Raw genomic sequence first — 14338 nt, 5'->3', positions numbered from 1 at the left:
CCAGATCCATTCTACTGTGCTTTATAAATGGAAATATAAAACCTGGATGATAGCACGTCTGTTTATAGCATGGTTTACTGAATATTTTAAGCCCATTGTTGAGACCAACTCCTCAGAGAAAAAGATTGCTTTCAATGTATTACTGCTTGTTAACAGTGCACCTGATTACCCAAGCTCTGATGGAGACACACAAGGAGATTAATGTTTTCGTGCCTGCTAATATAGCATTCATTCTGCAGCCCATGGATCAAGGAGTGTCTTCAACTTTCAAGTATTGTTACTTAAGAAATACATTTTGTATGGCTATAGCTGCCATAGATTGAGATTCCTCTGATGGATTTGGGTAAAGGTTGAAAACCTTTTGGAAAGGATTCATCCTTCTAGATGTTATGAAGAGTTCTGTTCATGATCCATAAAAGTACAAAATATAAACATTGATAGGAGTTTGGAAGAAGTTGATTTCAACTCTCATTTATGACTTTGAGGAGTTCAAGATTTCAGTAGAGGAAGTCACTGCGGATGTGGTAGAAAAATAGCAAGAGAACTGGAATTAAGTGGAACCAGAAGATGTAACTGAGTTGCTGCAATCTTAAGATAAAACTTGAACAGATGAGAAGCTGCTGCTTATAGGTGGGCAAAGAAAGTGGTTTCTTGAGGTGGAGGTCTACTTCTGGTGAGGATATTGTGAACAGTGTTGAAATGACAAAAAAGGATTTAGGATAGTCAACCTAATTGATAAAGCAGTGTCTGGGTTTGAGAGGATTGACTACAGTTTTGAAAAAAGCTCTATTATGGGTAAAATGCTGTAAGCAGCATTGCATGCTACAGATGGATTTTTTTTTTTTTTTTTTTTTTTTTGAGACAGAGTTTCACTCTTGTTGCCCAGGCTGGAGTGCAGTGGCGCAATCTCAGCTCACTGCAACCTCCGCCTCCCGGGTTCAAGCGATTCTCCTGCCTCAGCCTCCCGAGTAACTGGGATTACAGGCATCTGCCACCACGCCCGGCTAATTTTTTATTTTTAGTAGAGATGGGGTTTCTCCATGTTGGTCAGGCTGGTCTTGAACTCCAGACTTCAGGTGATCTGCCCGCCTCGGCCTGCCAAAGTGCTGGGATTACAGGTGTGAGCCGCTGCGCCCAGCCAATAAATCTTTCATGAAAGGAAGAATCAGTTAATTGATGGGACAGATTTCTTTGCTGTCTCTTTTAAGAAATTGCTACAGCCACCCCAGCCTTTATCAACCACCATCCTGATCAGTCAGTAGCTATCAACATCGAGCCAAGGCCCTCTACCAGCAAAAAGATTATGACTTGTTGAAGAATCAGGAGTTTGTTAGCATTTTTAGCAGTATTTTAAATTAAGGTGTATACATTGCTTTTTTAAAAAAGATATACTGCTATCACACCCTTAATAGACTACAATATAGTATAGTATAAGCATGTGTATAAGAAAATGCACCCCATGCTAAGTGTTTATTTTAATTTGACAAATTTCCAACCACTGTCATTCCAAAAAAGTTCTCTTACATTACTTTGCAGTCATTCTCCTGCCCTCCCTAAACCCAGGCTAGTATTGATCTTTCTGTGTCATACGGACTAGTTTTGCCTGTTTTATGATTTCATATAAATGAAATCATATAGTATGTCATTTTTTAAGTTTGGCATTTTTTGTTACGTTATTACGCTTTATTCATGTTGTCATTATATGTATAAAAGGTTTTTCCTTTTTATTGCTGAATAGTAGTCCACTCTCCGAATAATGCTGCACTTCATCCATTTATCTGTTGAGAATTCCTGTTTCTGCATATCTTTGTGAATAGTTGCCCTGCCTTCAGCATTCTAGTAGGTGTGTAGTTGAGGGCTAAATTACTGTGGTCTAGTTTGTTTCCACAGTGACTAATGGCTTTATGCAGCTTTTCATGTACTTATGCTTAGAGAGAGATGACAATATCTGTTTCTTTGAAAAGTATGTTCAAAATCCTTTGTTCTTTATTAGATTGTTGTTTTACTGTTGAGTTTTAAGAGTTCTTTATACTTCTGGTTCTATGTATATAACTCCTTTTTTTGGGCCGGGCACGGTGGCTCACGCCTGTAATCCCAGCACTTTGGGAGGCCGAGGCAGGTGGATCACGAGGTCAGAAGATCGAGACAATCCTGGCTAACACAGTGAAACCCCGTCTCTACTAAAAATACAAAAAATTAGCCGGGCATGGTGGCGGGCGCCTGTAGTCCCAGCTACTCAGGAAGCTGAGGCAGGAGAATGGTGTGAACCCAGGAGGCGGAGCTTGCAGTGAGCCGAGATTGCACCACCGCACTCCAGCCTGGATGACAGAGCAAGACTCCGTCTCAAAAAAAATAAAAATAAAAAAATAACTCCTGGCCGGGCGAGGTGGCTCACGCCTGTAATCCCAGCACTTTGGGAGGCCGAGGCGGGCGGATCGCGAGGTCAGGAGATCGAAACCATCCTGGTGAACACGGTGAAACCCCATCTCTACTGAAAATACAAAAAAATTAGCCAGGTGTGGTGGCGGTGCCTGTAGTCCCAGCTTCTAGGGAGGCTGAGGCAGGAGAATGGCGTTAACCCAGGAGGCAGAGCTTGCAGTGAGCAGAGATCGCGCCACTGCACTCCAGGCTGGGCGACAGAGTGAGACTCCGTCTCCAAAAAAAACAAAAAACAAAAAACTCCTTTTTCACTTGTATGTACTGCTGATATATTCTTATGGTCTGGGACTTGGTTTTTCATTTTCTTTGTTTTGTTTTTTTGTGTGTTTGTATGTGTGTGTGTGTTTTTTCTTTTGGTGACTGTCTCTCGCTGTAGCCCAGGCTGGAGTGCAGTATGGCACACTCTTGGTTCACTACAATGTCCGCCTCCCAGACTTAAGCGATTGTTGTGCCTGAACCACCAGTAGCTGGGATTACAGGCATGCACCACCGCACGCGGTTAGGGCTTCTTTTCTTTTCTTTTTTTTTCTTTGTATGTGTATGTGTGTGTGTATGTGTGTATATGTGTGTTTTAGTAAAGATGGGGTTTTGCCATGTTGGCCAGGCTGATCTCAAACTCCTGGCCTCAAGTGATCCACCACTTTGGCCAACCAAAGTGCTGGGATTACAGGCATGAGACACTGTGCCCAGCCTCCTTTTCTTAATAGTGTGTTTTGAAGAGAAGAAATTTCTGATTTTGGTGAAATGCAATTAATTTTTATATTTTATTTATTTTTGGGACAGGGCCTTGCTCTGTCGCCCAGGCTGGAGTACAGTGGCATTATGTCAGCTCACTGCACCTGTGCCTCCTGGGTTTAAGTGATTCTTGTTCCTCAGCCTCCCAAGTAGCTGGAATTACAGGTACACGCCACCACACCCAGCCAATTTGTATTTTTAGTAGAGACAGGGTTTCACCATGTTGGCCAGGCTGGTCTTGAGCTCCTGACATCAAGTGATCCGCCCACCTTGGCCTCCCAAAGTCCTGGGATTTCAGGCATGAGCCGTCATGCCTGGCCCCCATTAATTTTTTTTATGATTTGTGTTTTATGTAAGTAATCTTTTCCTATCCCAAGTTCATTACATTTTTCTCGGGTGTTTCCAGATGTTTAATAGTTTAAGCTTTTACATTGAGATTGATGATCTTTTTTTATATAGTGTGAGGTCAGGGTTTACTTTTTTTCCATAGAAATATTTTGTTATTTAAAGACTCTTTGCTGAAAAGATTATTTTTTCCCCCGTGGAATTAGTTTGGAATCTTTGTCAACAGTTAGTTGACCATATATGTCTGTTCCTAGAATCTGTCTTTTGTTCCAGTGTTCTGTGTACATTCTCATGCCACTACTACCCTGTCTCATTATAGCTTCATAGTAAAGTTGTGAAAACTGGTAGTGGTAAATCCTTCAACTTAGTTTTTCTTTATATTGTTTTGGCTATTTTAGGTCCTTGGATTTCAATATAAAGTTTTCAAAAAAAGCCTTTTAGGATTTTGATTGGGATTGCTTTTCAATCTGTAGATAAATTTTGAGAGAATTGGTTCTTTTAGCAATATTGCATCTTCTGATCAGTGAACCTGGTATCTCTGTACATTTACTTAGTCCTTTACCATTTTTAAAAATTATTTTTTATTTATTTTTTTAAATAGAGACAAGATCTCACTGTGTTACCCAGGCTGGTCCTGAACTCCTGGGCTCAAGCAGTCTGCCTGCGTCAGCCTCCCAAAGTATTAAGATTTAAGACAGCCACCATGCCTGGCCAGGCCTTCTTTACTTTCTCTTGGCAATATTTTGTAGTTTTATTGTCCACACGTTGAACATATTTTTCTGAATTTATCCCTAGGTATTTCATGGTTTAATGCTGTTGTAAATAGCATGAACATTTTTTTGATTTCCAGCTGTTTATGACATTTACATTCAGTTTGTATCTTGTGACCTTGTTAAATTCACTGATTAGGCCTAGTATCTTCTTTTGTAAATAATGTGGGTTTTTCTATGTATGTGATTATGTTATCTGCTTATAAATGCAGTTTTTCCCCCTTATCTACATGCTTTCTACTTCTTTTTCTTCTTTATTGTACTAACTAGACCTTCTAAATAATATTGAATAGAAGGAATGACAGTAGACGTCATCCTTTCGTTATTCCTGATATTAGGGGAAAGTGCTCAGTCTTTCACTCTTACATATGATGTCAGCTGTAGGTTTTTTTGTGTTTTTTGTCAATGCCCTTTATTAAGTTTGAGGAAGTTTCCTTCTATTCTAGGTTGTTTAGAGTGCTTTATGTTTTTATTTCTTTAATCATGAATGGTTGTTGATATTGTCAAATTCTTTTCCTGCATATTTAGAGATGTTCACGTGGATTTTCTCCTTCGTTCTGTTAACAACATAATTCCTGTTGAATTTTTAAAATGTTAAACCAACTTTATTAAAATAAACCCTGGTTGGTTGTCATTTGTTATCCTTTTGATATATTGCTAGATTTGATTTGTAATGTTTCATTGTTGTTTTTGTGTCTGTGTTCATGAGTGATATGCATATGTAGTTTTCTTGTAATGCCTTTTATCTGGTTTTCATATCAGAGTAATGTTGGCCTCGTAAGATGAGTTGAGAAGTATTTCCTCCTCTGTTTTCTGAAAGAATGTGCAGGAATTGAATTATCTCAAAGAATTAGCTTTTGGTTTTATTGATATTCTTTTCTGATATAAGCATTTAAAGGTATTAATTTCTAAGTACTAGTTAGACATGGTTTTATTATTTAGCTTTACAAGCTTCAGGCTTTTCCTTTAAAGGTGTTGAACATGTTTATAAATACTCTAAGGACCTCATATTCTAATTTTAACATCTGTCATTTCCTACTGATTTGTCTCCTTAGTAGCATTCAGAGTCATCTGCTTCTTTATTTGATCACCCTAAACTCAGTCCCCAGATTATGCTTTTGGTTGGGTGGTTGTTTGGCTAGTCAGTATTTTTCATTTCTTCTATGTTCATTTATCTCTCTTGTTGAAAAGTGAGGGAAAATAGATTCTGTCATTAACAAAACAGGTTTAATCCTAATTTGAGCAATAAAACAATTAAAATAGGCTGTTCCCTAAGACAGAAAATATATATACATTTTTAAGTTTTTGGTATATAATTTTATAGTGATGGTACTTGCTGGGATTGATTGTTCCTGTTACAAAAACTGTTTTGGAATTTCAACAATATACATTAATAGTCTTAGGATAATTCTAGGATATTATCTTTTGCAAACAAATGGCAGCCACTTAGGAACTCATGGAGGTTGACAGGGCAGCATGGCACTGCAGCAGCTTCTAATTTAAGAGCAGGTGCCGATAAGCAGTCTGAAAGGAGCTTTTGGTACAATAAAGTGTATGAGTAAGTCAGTCACACTGTTCTGTATAGATGAGACATACATGAGGAATTTTCTGGAGCTATTAATGCAATTCTTGAATGTTCTGAATTTTTTAGAGCTCTTTCTCATGAAAAAACTTTTTCAGATTGATAGGTTGTATGATTGGAAAAAGAGTCCCGACTCTGATGTGGCTGCTACTTTAAAGAAGCAGAAAAAGAATACAAAAGATGAATTTGAGGAGCGAGCAAAGGCTATTATTGTAGAATTTGCACAGCAGGTAAGAAGGCTTCCTTCTTTCCGAAGAGCCTATCTCAGAATAGTTATTATGTTATCTTTATAATGAAGTCAGTGTTTTCGTTAATACTGGTTCTTTTCCTCTGTTGACAGCAATTACTTTTTTAAAATTCTTCTTCCTTTTTCTCCTTTTTCTTTGCAGTCTGAATACTTTAATTTAGAAAACTGAGTTGACTTAGAACTACTTTGCTGTAATACAGTTAATGCTTATAGAATATACATGATCATTTTTAGTTTTTATGAGGAGTTTCAAAATGACGAGCCATTTGCTCATTCGCCTTCTAGTTAGTCACACCTATTCCAGATACGTTTTCTTTACAGCCTGGCGTTTTGGATGATTTTTGCTCCTAGGGTTTGAATGCTGCTTTGTTTTATGAGAATAAAGATCCCCGCACTTTTGTGTCTTTGGTACCTACCTCTGCACATACTGGTGATGGCATGGGAAGTCTGATCTACCTTCTTGTTGAGTTAACTCAGACCATGTTGAGCAAGAGACTTGCGCACTGTGAAGAGCTGAGGGCACAGGTGATGGAGGTAATGATCAATTTTTCAGTTTATTGTCTTTTTTTTTTTTAAATGGCAAGTTCCTTGAGTGGAGGATATTGACTACTTTCAGATTTAATGAACATGGTGCATTGTATGTACGTCTTTCTCTTTGTAATAACGTCTTGTAGGTTAAAGCTCTCCCAGGGATGGGCACCACGATAGATGTCATCTTGATCAATGGGCGTTTGAAGGAAGGAGATACAATCATTGTTCCTGGAGTGGAAGGGCCCATTGTAACTCAGATCCGAGGCCTCCTGTTACCTCCTCCTATGAAGGAATTACGAGTGAAGGTACGCTGAGGTGGTAAGCGTTGACACAGGGGGACTTGTAAAGTTCTGCTGAGATTGTTTCCTCACCTTTAAAGCTGTTTGACTTAATACAGAACACATAACATCCCTCGCTCTCCCTTTTATCTTAGATGTCATCGTACTGGAAGGCCTGTCTGTCAAGAGTAGAGATGCGTGAAAGTACCTGCTTACCAGACTAGGCCTTTCCCAGATACTAAACTACATTGTTTTGGTTCTACACTGCCAACTACAGTTGACTCTTGAACAACATGAGGGCTAGGGGTACTGACTCCCTGGCCAGTTGAAAATCCACATATATTTTTTTTTTTTTTTTTTTTGAGACGGAGTCTCGCTGTGTCTCCCAGGCTGGAGTGCAGTGGCGTGATCTCGGCTCACTGCAAGCTCCGCCTCCCGGGTTCACGCCATTCTCCCGCCTCAGCCTCCCAAGTAGCTGAGACTACAGGCGCCCGCCACCACGCCCGGCTAGTTTTTTGTATTTTTAGTAGAGACGGGGTTTCACCATGTTAGCCAGGATAGTCTCGATCTCCTGACCTCGTGATCCACCCGCCTCGGCCTCCCAAAGTGCTGGGATTACAGGCTTGAGCCACCGCGCCCGGCCACATATATTTTTTGACTCCCCAAAAACTTAACTCCTAGTAGCCTACCATTGACCAGAAGCCTCACCGATCACATAAACAGTCGGTTAACACGTTTTGTATGTTTTATATATTACATACTGCATTCTTACAATAAAACAAGCTAGAGAAAAGAAAACGTGATTAAGCAAATCATAAGGAAGAGAAAACAGATTTACTATTTGTTAAGTGGAAGTGGATCATCATAATGGTCCTCATTCTTATCCTCATGTTGAGTAAGCTGACAGGGAGGAAGGAGAGGGGTTGGTCTTGTCTTTGGTGGCAGAGGTGGAAGAAAATCTGGGTGTAAGTGGACACACGCAGTTGTTCAAGGGTCAACTGTAGTTTTTTATTAACATTTTTAATTGTGAAATAAAATAATTGCTCCTGAAAAGTACACAAAACATAGCAGAAAAGTTTAACACATTTTTGGGAAGCAACCAGATGGAGAATGAGAATGCTGCTGGTACCCAGAGGCTTCCTGTGTGCTTCTTCCTGATCAACCCTCCCCACCTTCCCCTCCTACCCCCAGACCTTTCATAGAGTTAACCATGGTTGCATTTTATGATAGTAACAGATATCCTTGCTTTGCTTTGTTTTTGTGTCTGAGAGTACTTCCCTTAGACGTGTCTATAGACTTTATGTAGAAATGGAGTTATTCTAAGTGTGTACTTTTATAGCTGGCTTTTTTTTTTTTTTTTTTTTTTTTTTTTTTTTTTGGGAGATAGGCTCTCACTCTGTCACTCAGGCTGGAGTGCAGTGGTGCAGTCACAGCTCACTGCAGCCTCAACCTCCCTGGGGTTCAGGCGATCCTCCCACCTCAGCCTCCTGAATAGCTGGGACTACAGGTGCACACCACCACACCTGGCTACTTTGTTTACAGATGGGACTTTGCCATGTTGCCCAAGCTGGTCTTGAACTCCTGGGCTCAAGCAATCCACCCACTTTCATCTCCCCAAAGTGCTGGGATTATAGGCATGAGCCACCATGCCTGGCCTATATCTGGCTTCCTTTAGTGAAAAAAATGTATATAATTTTAAGATTTCTTTTCCATTGTGTGACTGTATCACAACATATCTATCTGTTCTGTTGATGGGAAATGTAGGTGATCTCCAGTTTTATTTTATTTTTTATTTTTTTTTTGAGACGGAGTCTCACTCTGTCATCCAGGCTGGGATTACAGGTGCATGCCACCATGTCCGGCTAATTTCTGTATTTTCAGTAGAGATGGGGTTTCACCATGTTGGCTAGGCTAGTCTCGAACTCCTGACTTCAGCCTCCCTAAGTGCTGGGATTACAGGTGTGAGCCACCGCACCCAGCCCAGTTTTTAATTTTTGTTCTTACTAACGATGCTGCTGCTGTGAACTTTTGTGTATATCTCTTGATGTGTTTGTGCCAGTTTCCCAGGTTATGTATACCTAGGAGTGAAGGCCACACTTGTCTACAGTGGGTGTAACAAATTATATTCTCAACCGCAGTATTAGTTTCATTGTTTTACATCTTCATCAGTTCTTGGATGTCAGATTTAAAATTTTTTTGCCATTCTGGTGTGTAGCTCATTGCCGTTTCAGTGTGCATGTGCCTAATTGTTAACCTGGTTGGTCATTGAAAAATGTTTATTAGCCATTTATTTCCTCCTTCGTGAGATGTACATTTTTCTTCTGCATTATCTTTCTTACAGATGTATATGCGCTTATATAGTCAGGATACTGGTTTGTTAGTTGGTGTGTTTTGCAGTATCTTCTACTCTTGTGACTTTTTTTTTTCCTGTGGTATTTTGAGAAATGGAAATATTTCATTTTAATGTTAAATATATCAATCTTTTATTTTGTGGTTATTGCTTTTCGTGCCTAGTTTAAGAAACCTCTAAGATCATGATGAGATTCTATCATCTCCTACTGCTAACCACTTTTAAAGTACATTTGGTAGCAAATGTTTTTCTCTCTATAGAACCAGTATGAAAAGCATAAAGAAGTAGAAGCAGCTCAGGGGGTAAAGATTCTTGGAAAAGACCTGGAGAAGACATTGGCTGGTTTACCCCTCCTTGTGGCTTATAAAGAAGATGAAATCCCTGTTCTTAAAGTAAGTTCATTAAAAATTTTTTTTCCTCAAAAGTTCTGGCACGTGTCAGCATTGCACATGCTAGGGTTGGTGACCACAACTGGCTTTGTCTTTGTGAAGCCCGCCGTCTCTTGGCCTCTTAGCAAACTTGACGCTTTTGAATTACTTCAGTTTGTACAGTCATAGGAATTGGTATGATTTTTATGTGTACTAGAATTATAAAAATAATGCATTTTATTCAAATAAAAAAATGAGTCAAAAGCTACAAGTTGGCTGGGCATGGTGATGCACGCCTGTAATCCCAGCTACTTGGGAGGCTGAGGCAGGAGAATCACTTGAACCTGGGAGGCAGAGGCTGCAATGAGCCGAGATCGTGCCACTGCACTCCAACCTGGGCGACAGCAAGACCCTGTCTCAAAAAAAAAGCTAGAAGTTGTATATTCTTTTTTGGCCCATGTCCATTGTAGTTTCATAAAAGTGGACTTTGAGCCATAGTTTGTTCACTTGCCAAAGAGAAAATATAACTGTTCCCAGCACATGGCTCTTGTGTCCTAGGGCCATGTTTATTAGGCAGCATCAAGTCATGCTGTTGGGAATAAACTATCTCAGGGCCAGTGAGAGAATAGGACAGGCCTGCCTCTTCAGCCAGTCCTGAGTATGGAGTGGACTTATGTCCCTTCAGTGGCATTGATAAACTTGTTTTACTTATTTCTGGTTAAAATCTCTTCTTCCATTTCTAGACGAGCAGTGATGGAGGAAGGAGCTGCTGAGATCAGGAGATCATGGTATTTCCTAGTTAACACAGTCAAGCTGAGCTTTTGGGCTATCGTAACACATTACAGTTATGTGGTGCTTTTTTAACTTTAAAAAAATTTTTCTTCTCTACTGTTTAATTCTGCCCACCCATCTATTGTGGAGCAGAGATTAAACATATTTCAAAATTAGCAAACTAAAGACAGGTGAAGCGAGATACAGTCAGGGTGTGGCCCCCAAATCTCCTCCTCCATTCCAGCACAGGTTCTGTTATGCCCTGCTCTATCTAAGCCTTAGTTTCATATTTGCAGATAAGTACTTGACCAAAGAGAGAAACACAATTTAATTCTAGACTGCTGAGGATAGAGGTGTGTTGACAACCTTATCAAATCTGATTTCTTTACAAGGATGAATTGATCCATGAGTTAAAGCAGACACTAAATGCTATCAAATTAGAAGAAAAAGGAGTCTATGTCCAGGCATCTACACTGGGTTCTTTGGAAGCTCTACTTGAATTTCTGAAAACATCAGAAGTGCCCGTAAGTAATTACACCTAGCTCCACAAGTGAGTGGTGGTTGGTCGTGGTTTTTGGTGCCATTACCATTACCTGATACATAAACATGGAAACTCCCATTTTTTCAGTATGCAGGAATAAACATTGGCCCAGTGCATAAAAAAGATGTTATGAAGGCTTCAGTGATGTTGGAACATGACCCTCAGTAAGTAATTTCTCTCGTTATGAAGGCTTTCATGTTACTTACCTATCTTAAAACTGTCCTATCTTTAAAAACCGTCCTCTGTGACATACTGGTTTTCATTGAATGGTTTTTGATGTGTTTTAACCTTTTAGGTATGCAGTAATTTTGGCCTTCGATGTGAGAATTGAACGAGATGCACAAGAAATGGCTGATAGTTTAGGAGTTAGAATTTTTAGTGCAGAAATTATTTATCATTTATTTGATGCCTTTACAAAATATAGACAAGACTACAAGAAACAGAAACAAGAAGAATTTAAGTAAGTTACTGTTTTTATTTACTTCGAGTCTTTGTTAATGAACATGATTGAGAATTACTGAATTCTAGAAAGGGCTGTAAACAGCAAAATCATGGCATTTACTCATCTACCAGAGGCTGCATCCTGAAATGGTGTGTTGCAAACCAGAAACCCAACATACTGGGGACATTCCAGCAGTATGCAAACAAGTCTTGTCTGTGACTTCAGTTTCATATAATCTTAGCAGGCTTGGGTCTTGTTAATGGGTTAGTAGTTATTAAATTTTGGGACTTTATCTTGCTCATCTGGGATTACACAGATTGGAAGTAACAAAACTTGAGGGAGGAAAACTGGGAAATAAGGTGAGAGATTCTGTGGGAGAGAAGTCCATTCCTGTAGCAAACTTTCCAGGTACTCACAGTGCAGGAATTAACTACATTGCTGCAGTGGTAGAGGAAGCATCAGCCAAGAACCAGGCCGGCCTCCCTCCTCTGAGACAGGGTCTCGTTCTGTCACCCATGCTTAGTGCAGTCACATGATCACGGGTTACTCCAGCCTCTGCCTACCGGGCTCAAGTGAGCCTCCCACCTCAGCCTCCCGAGTGGTTGAGACTACAGGCTCACGCCGCTATGCCTGGCTAATTTGTTGTATTTTTGGTAGGACAGGGTTTTGCCATGTTGGCCAGGCTGGTCTTGAATTCCTGAGCTCAAGTGATCCACCTGCCTCTGCCTCCCGAAGTGCTGGGATTATAGGTGTGAGCCACTGTGCCTAGTCTGGGACAGGCTCTTATTGCAGGACAATCAACACATGTTGAGAAGTGCTGAAAAACCAAATAAAGCAGGGAAGGGCCTAGATAAGGAGAGGAGAGACTGTGATTAATGATGTGGTTGAGGAAGGCATCTCATCTCTTCAGACAGAGCGCCCATGGGGAGTGTCCAGAGAGAACAGCAGTGTGAGGCGGAGTGACCAGAGGGGACAGTGATAAATGAGGTCAGAGAGGGTGGTGGGACCTGTATCGTCAAGCATCTTACAGGCCATGGGAAGGATTGAGCTTCTCTGAGTTGTGCAAGAAGCCATTGCCAAGGCTGTGTTCACCATCAGACTGGCTCACTGGGTTGTTATGTGGACCTCGGGTTGTTAGGAAGTCAGTGGCAAGACCCCGTCAGGAGGCTCCCACAGTCCAAGCAAGAGGTCTAGGTGATTCAGACCACAGTGATGATAGGAGTGATGGTGTAGTTTGGGATACATTTTTAAGTGGCGCTTACTAGTAAATATTCGGATTTAGACTGGTATGTGCTCACTTTAGATCATGAAAGCTGGAGTGAGAAGAACTCTGCTTGATTAACACGCGGCCGGAAACGTTGACCGCACTTGAAGCGTGTGCTCAGGAAGCGGGGTCGCCATGTAGTGGCCTTCTGGATCCATGGTTTGGGAATGTGGTGGAGAAAAGGAGGGTGATAATGTGGTTTGATGCCTCTGTGGTCCCCCAGTAGCCTACACACGTGCCCAACGAAGCCCTGCCTGTCACCAGGTGCTGCCTAGGTTCTAGCCCCAGCCTGGCTGACAGCTTCAGCAGCCAAGCTCAGTGTTCAGACTAGGAACAGAACGCTCCTGTGATGCAGCTTCTGTTGGAGGTAGGGCTTTAAAAGAGAAGAAAGCCCAGACTTGGGAAGCAGTAGAACGGGGAGGAGGAGGTTAAGAAGAAAAGGAAGAAGCACCTTGTTCCTCCAATGCGAGAAGCCTGATGTTCAGCTGCAGTTTTTCTGTTTATATTTAAGTGATTCTGTAAGCTTAAAAATTCTTCTCTTTTTTTCTTTCAGGCACATAGCAGTATTTCCCTGCAAGATGAAAATCCTCCCTCAGTACATTTTTAATTCTCGAGATCCGATAGTGATGGGGGTGACAGTGGAAGCAGGTCAGGTGAAACAGGGGACACCCATGTGTGTCCCAAGCAAAAATGTAAGTTCTAGTTGTACATTTTGTGGGTCATTTCTTAAAGCAGTAAATGGGTGTCCAAGAGTCGTAGCAACACAGCTTTGTGCCTGTAGGTCACAGTACTGGGCTGTGTATTTAGTGTGGTCTCCACCTTCTTAACAAATGTTTCAGTGTGTTTTACCTCAGTAGGAAGAAAATGTGGTAACTTTAAAACAAGCAGAGCCTGTCACCTGCTGTGCTTCAGTGTTGGTAAATACCAGTGCTCCATAGTCAGTGTTGACTCAGCCCTGATCTCGTGCTTCAGTTAATTGGGCTCCAAGGCACTTGAAATTACTGCCTTTTATTTTATTTTGAAAGGTTTCAAGCCTGTGGAAAAGCTTAAAAATTAGTATAATGAACACCCATGTTTACCTTCCCTTTCTATCAGCATACCTAAGAAAAATTAATATTTCAACAATATCCTATAATTTGCAGCCCTCAGCATTTCACCAATTATCCCAAAGATGTCTTGGTAACTCTCCCCACGGATCTGGCTCAGTGCCCTGCAAACTGCATTGTACTGGGGCTGTTTTGTGGTTAAGCCTCAGTCAAGAACAGTCCTCCATCCTTTTTGAAGTGTCCCAGTGGTTTTGCAAATTCCTTCTCCATTTGGATTTATCTGTCTCTCCCTCCCGAGTAGACACAGGTTAGCATTATTGGAAAGACACTCATGCGGTTTCCCTGTGTGCCTGCGTCCTGCATGAGCCAGCCTGTCTCACTGCTGCCGACGCTCTTCTTCCCCGGGGAAGTGCTAGCCGCCAGTCATCTCCATTAGAAACTTGCCCTTTGTAATTACTCTGTAATCTATCTGGTACCTGGAGTTCCCAATGGACATCCTGTTTCCCAACAGCCTTTATCCCAGTGGTTTTCGTACCCACTGGCAAGCCTTGCCTGTCAGCTGTTACATAGATGGTGGCAAAATTGTGGATATACCTGTCCCCCCATTTCTTAGAAAGAACCTCTTCCCA

At 41.0% G+C, this 14338-nt stretch overlaps 1 protein-coding gene across 3 annotated transcripts in view; it reads left to right on the top strand.

Moving 5' to 3' along the window:
- The window catches only part of EIF5B (eukaryotic translation initiation factor 5B), a 63515-nt gene that overhangs the window by 47295 nt on the left and 1882 nt on the right, over positions 1–14338 (top strand). For all 3 annotated transcript variants that reach the window (XM_021925107.2, XM_021925108.2, XM_021925106.2), the window contains exons 15-22: positions 5970–6101; positions 6470–6652; positions 6793–6954; positions 9538–9669; positions 10809–10940; positions 11045–11121; positions 11253–11417; positions 13217–13355. In XM_021925107.2, the coding sequence (XP_021780799.2) occupies positions 5970–6101; positions 6470–6652; positions 6793–6954; positions 9538–9669; positions 10809–10940; positions 11045–11121; positions 11253–11417; positions 13217–13355 (1122 nt within the window). The remainder of the gene's footprint in view (positions 1–5969; positions 6102–6469; positions 6653–6792; positions 6955–9537; positions 9670–10808; positions 10941–11044; positions 11122–11252; positions 11418–13216; positions 13356–14338) is intronic.

Source organism: Papio anubis, chromosome 14, assembly GCF_008728515.1.
Source record: "Papio anubis isolate 15944 chromosome 14, Panubis1.0, whole genome shotgun sequence".
Classification (NCBI taxonomy): Eukaryota; Metazoa; Chordata; class Mammalia; order Primates; family Cercopithecidae; genus Papio; species Papio anubis.
The sequence above is the reverse complement of the archived record's forward strand: the minus strand, read 5'-3'. Positions and strand labels throughout refer to the sequence as shown.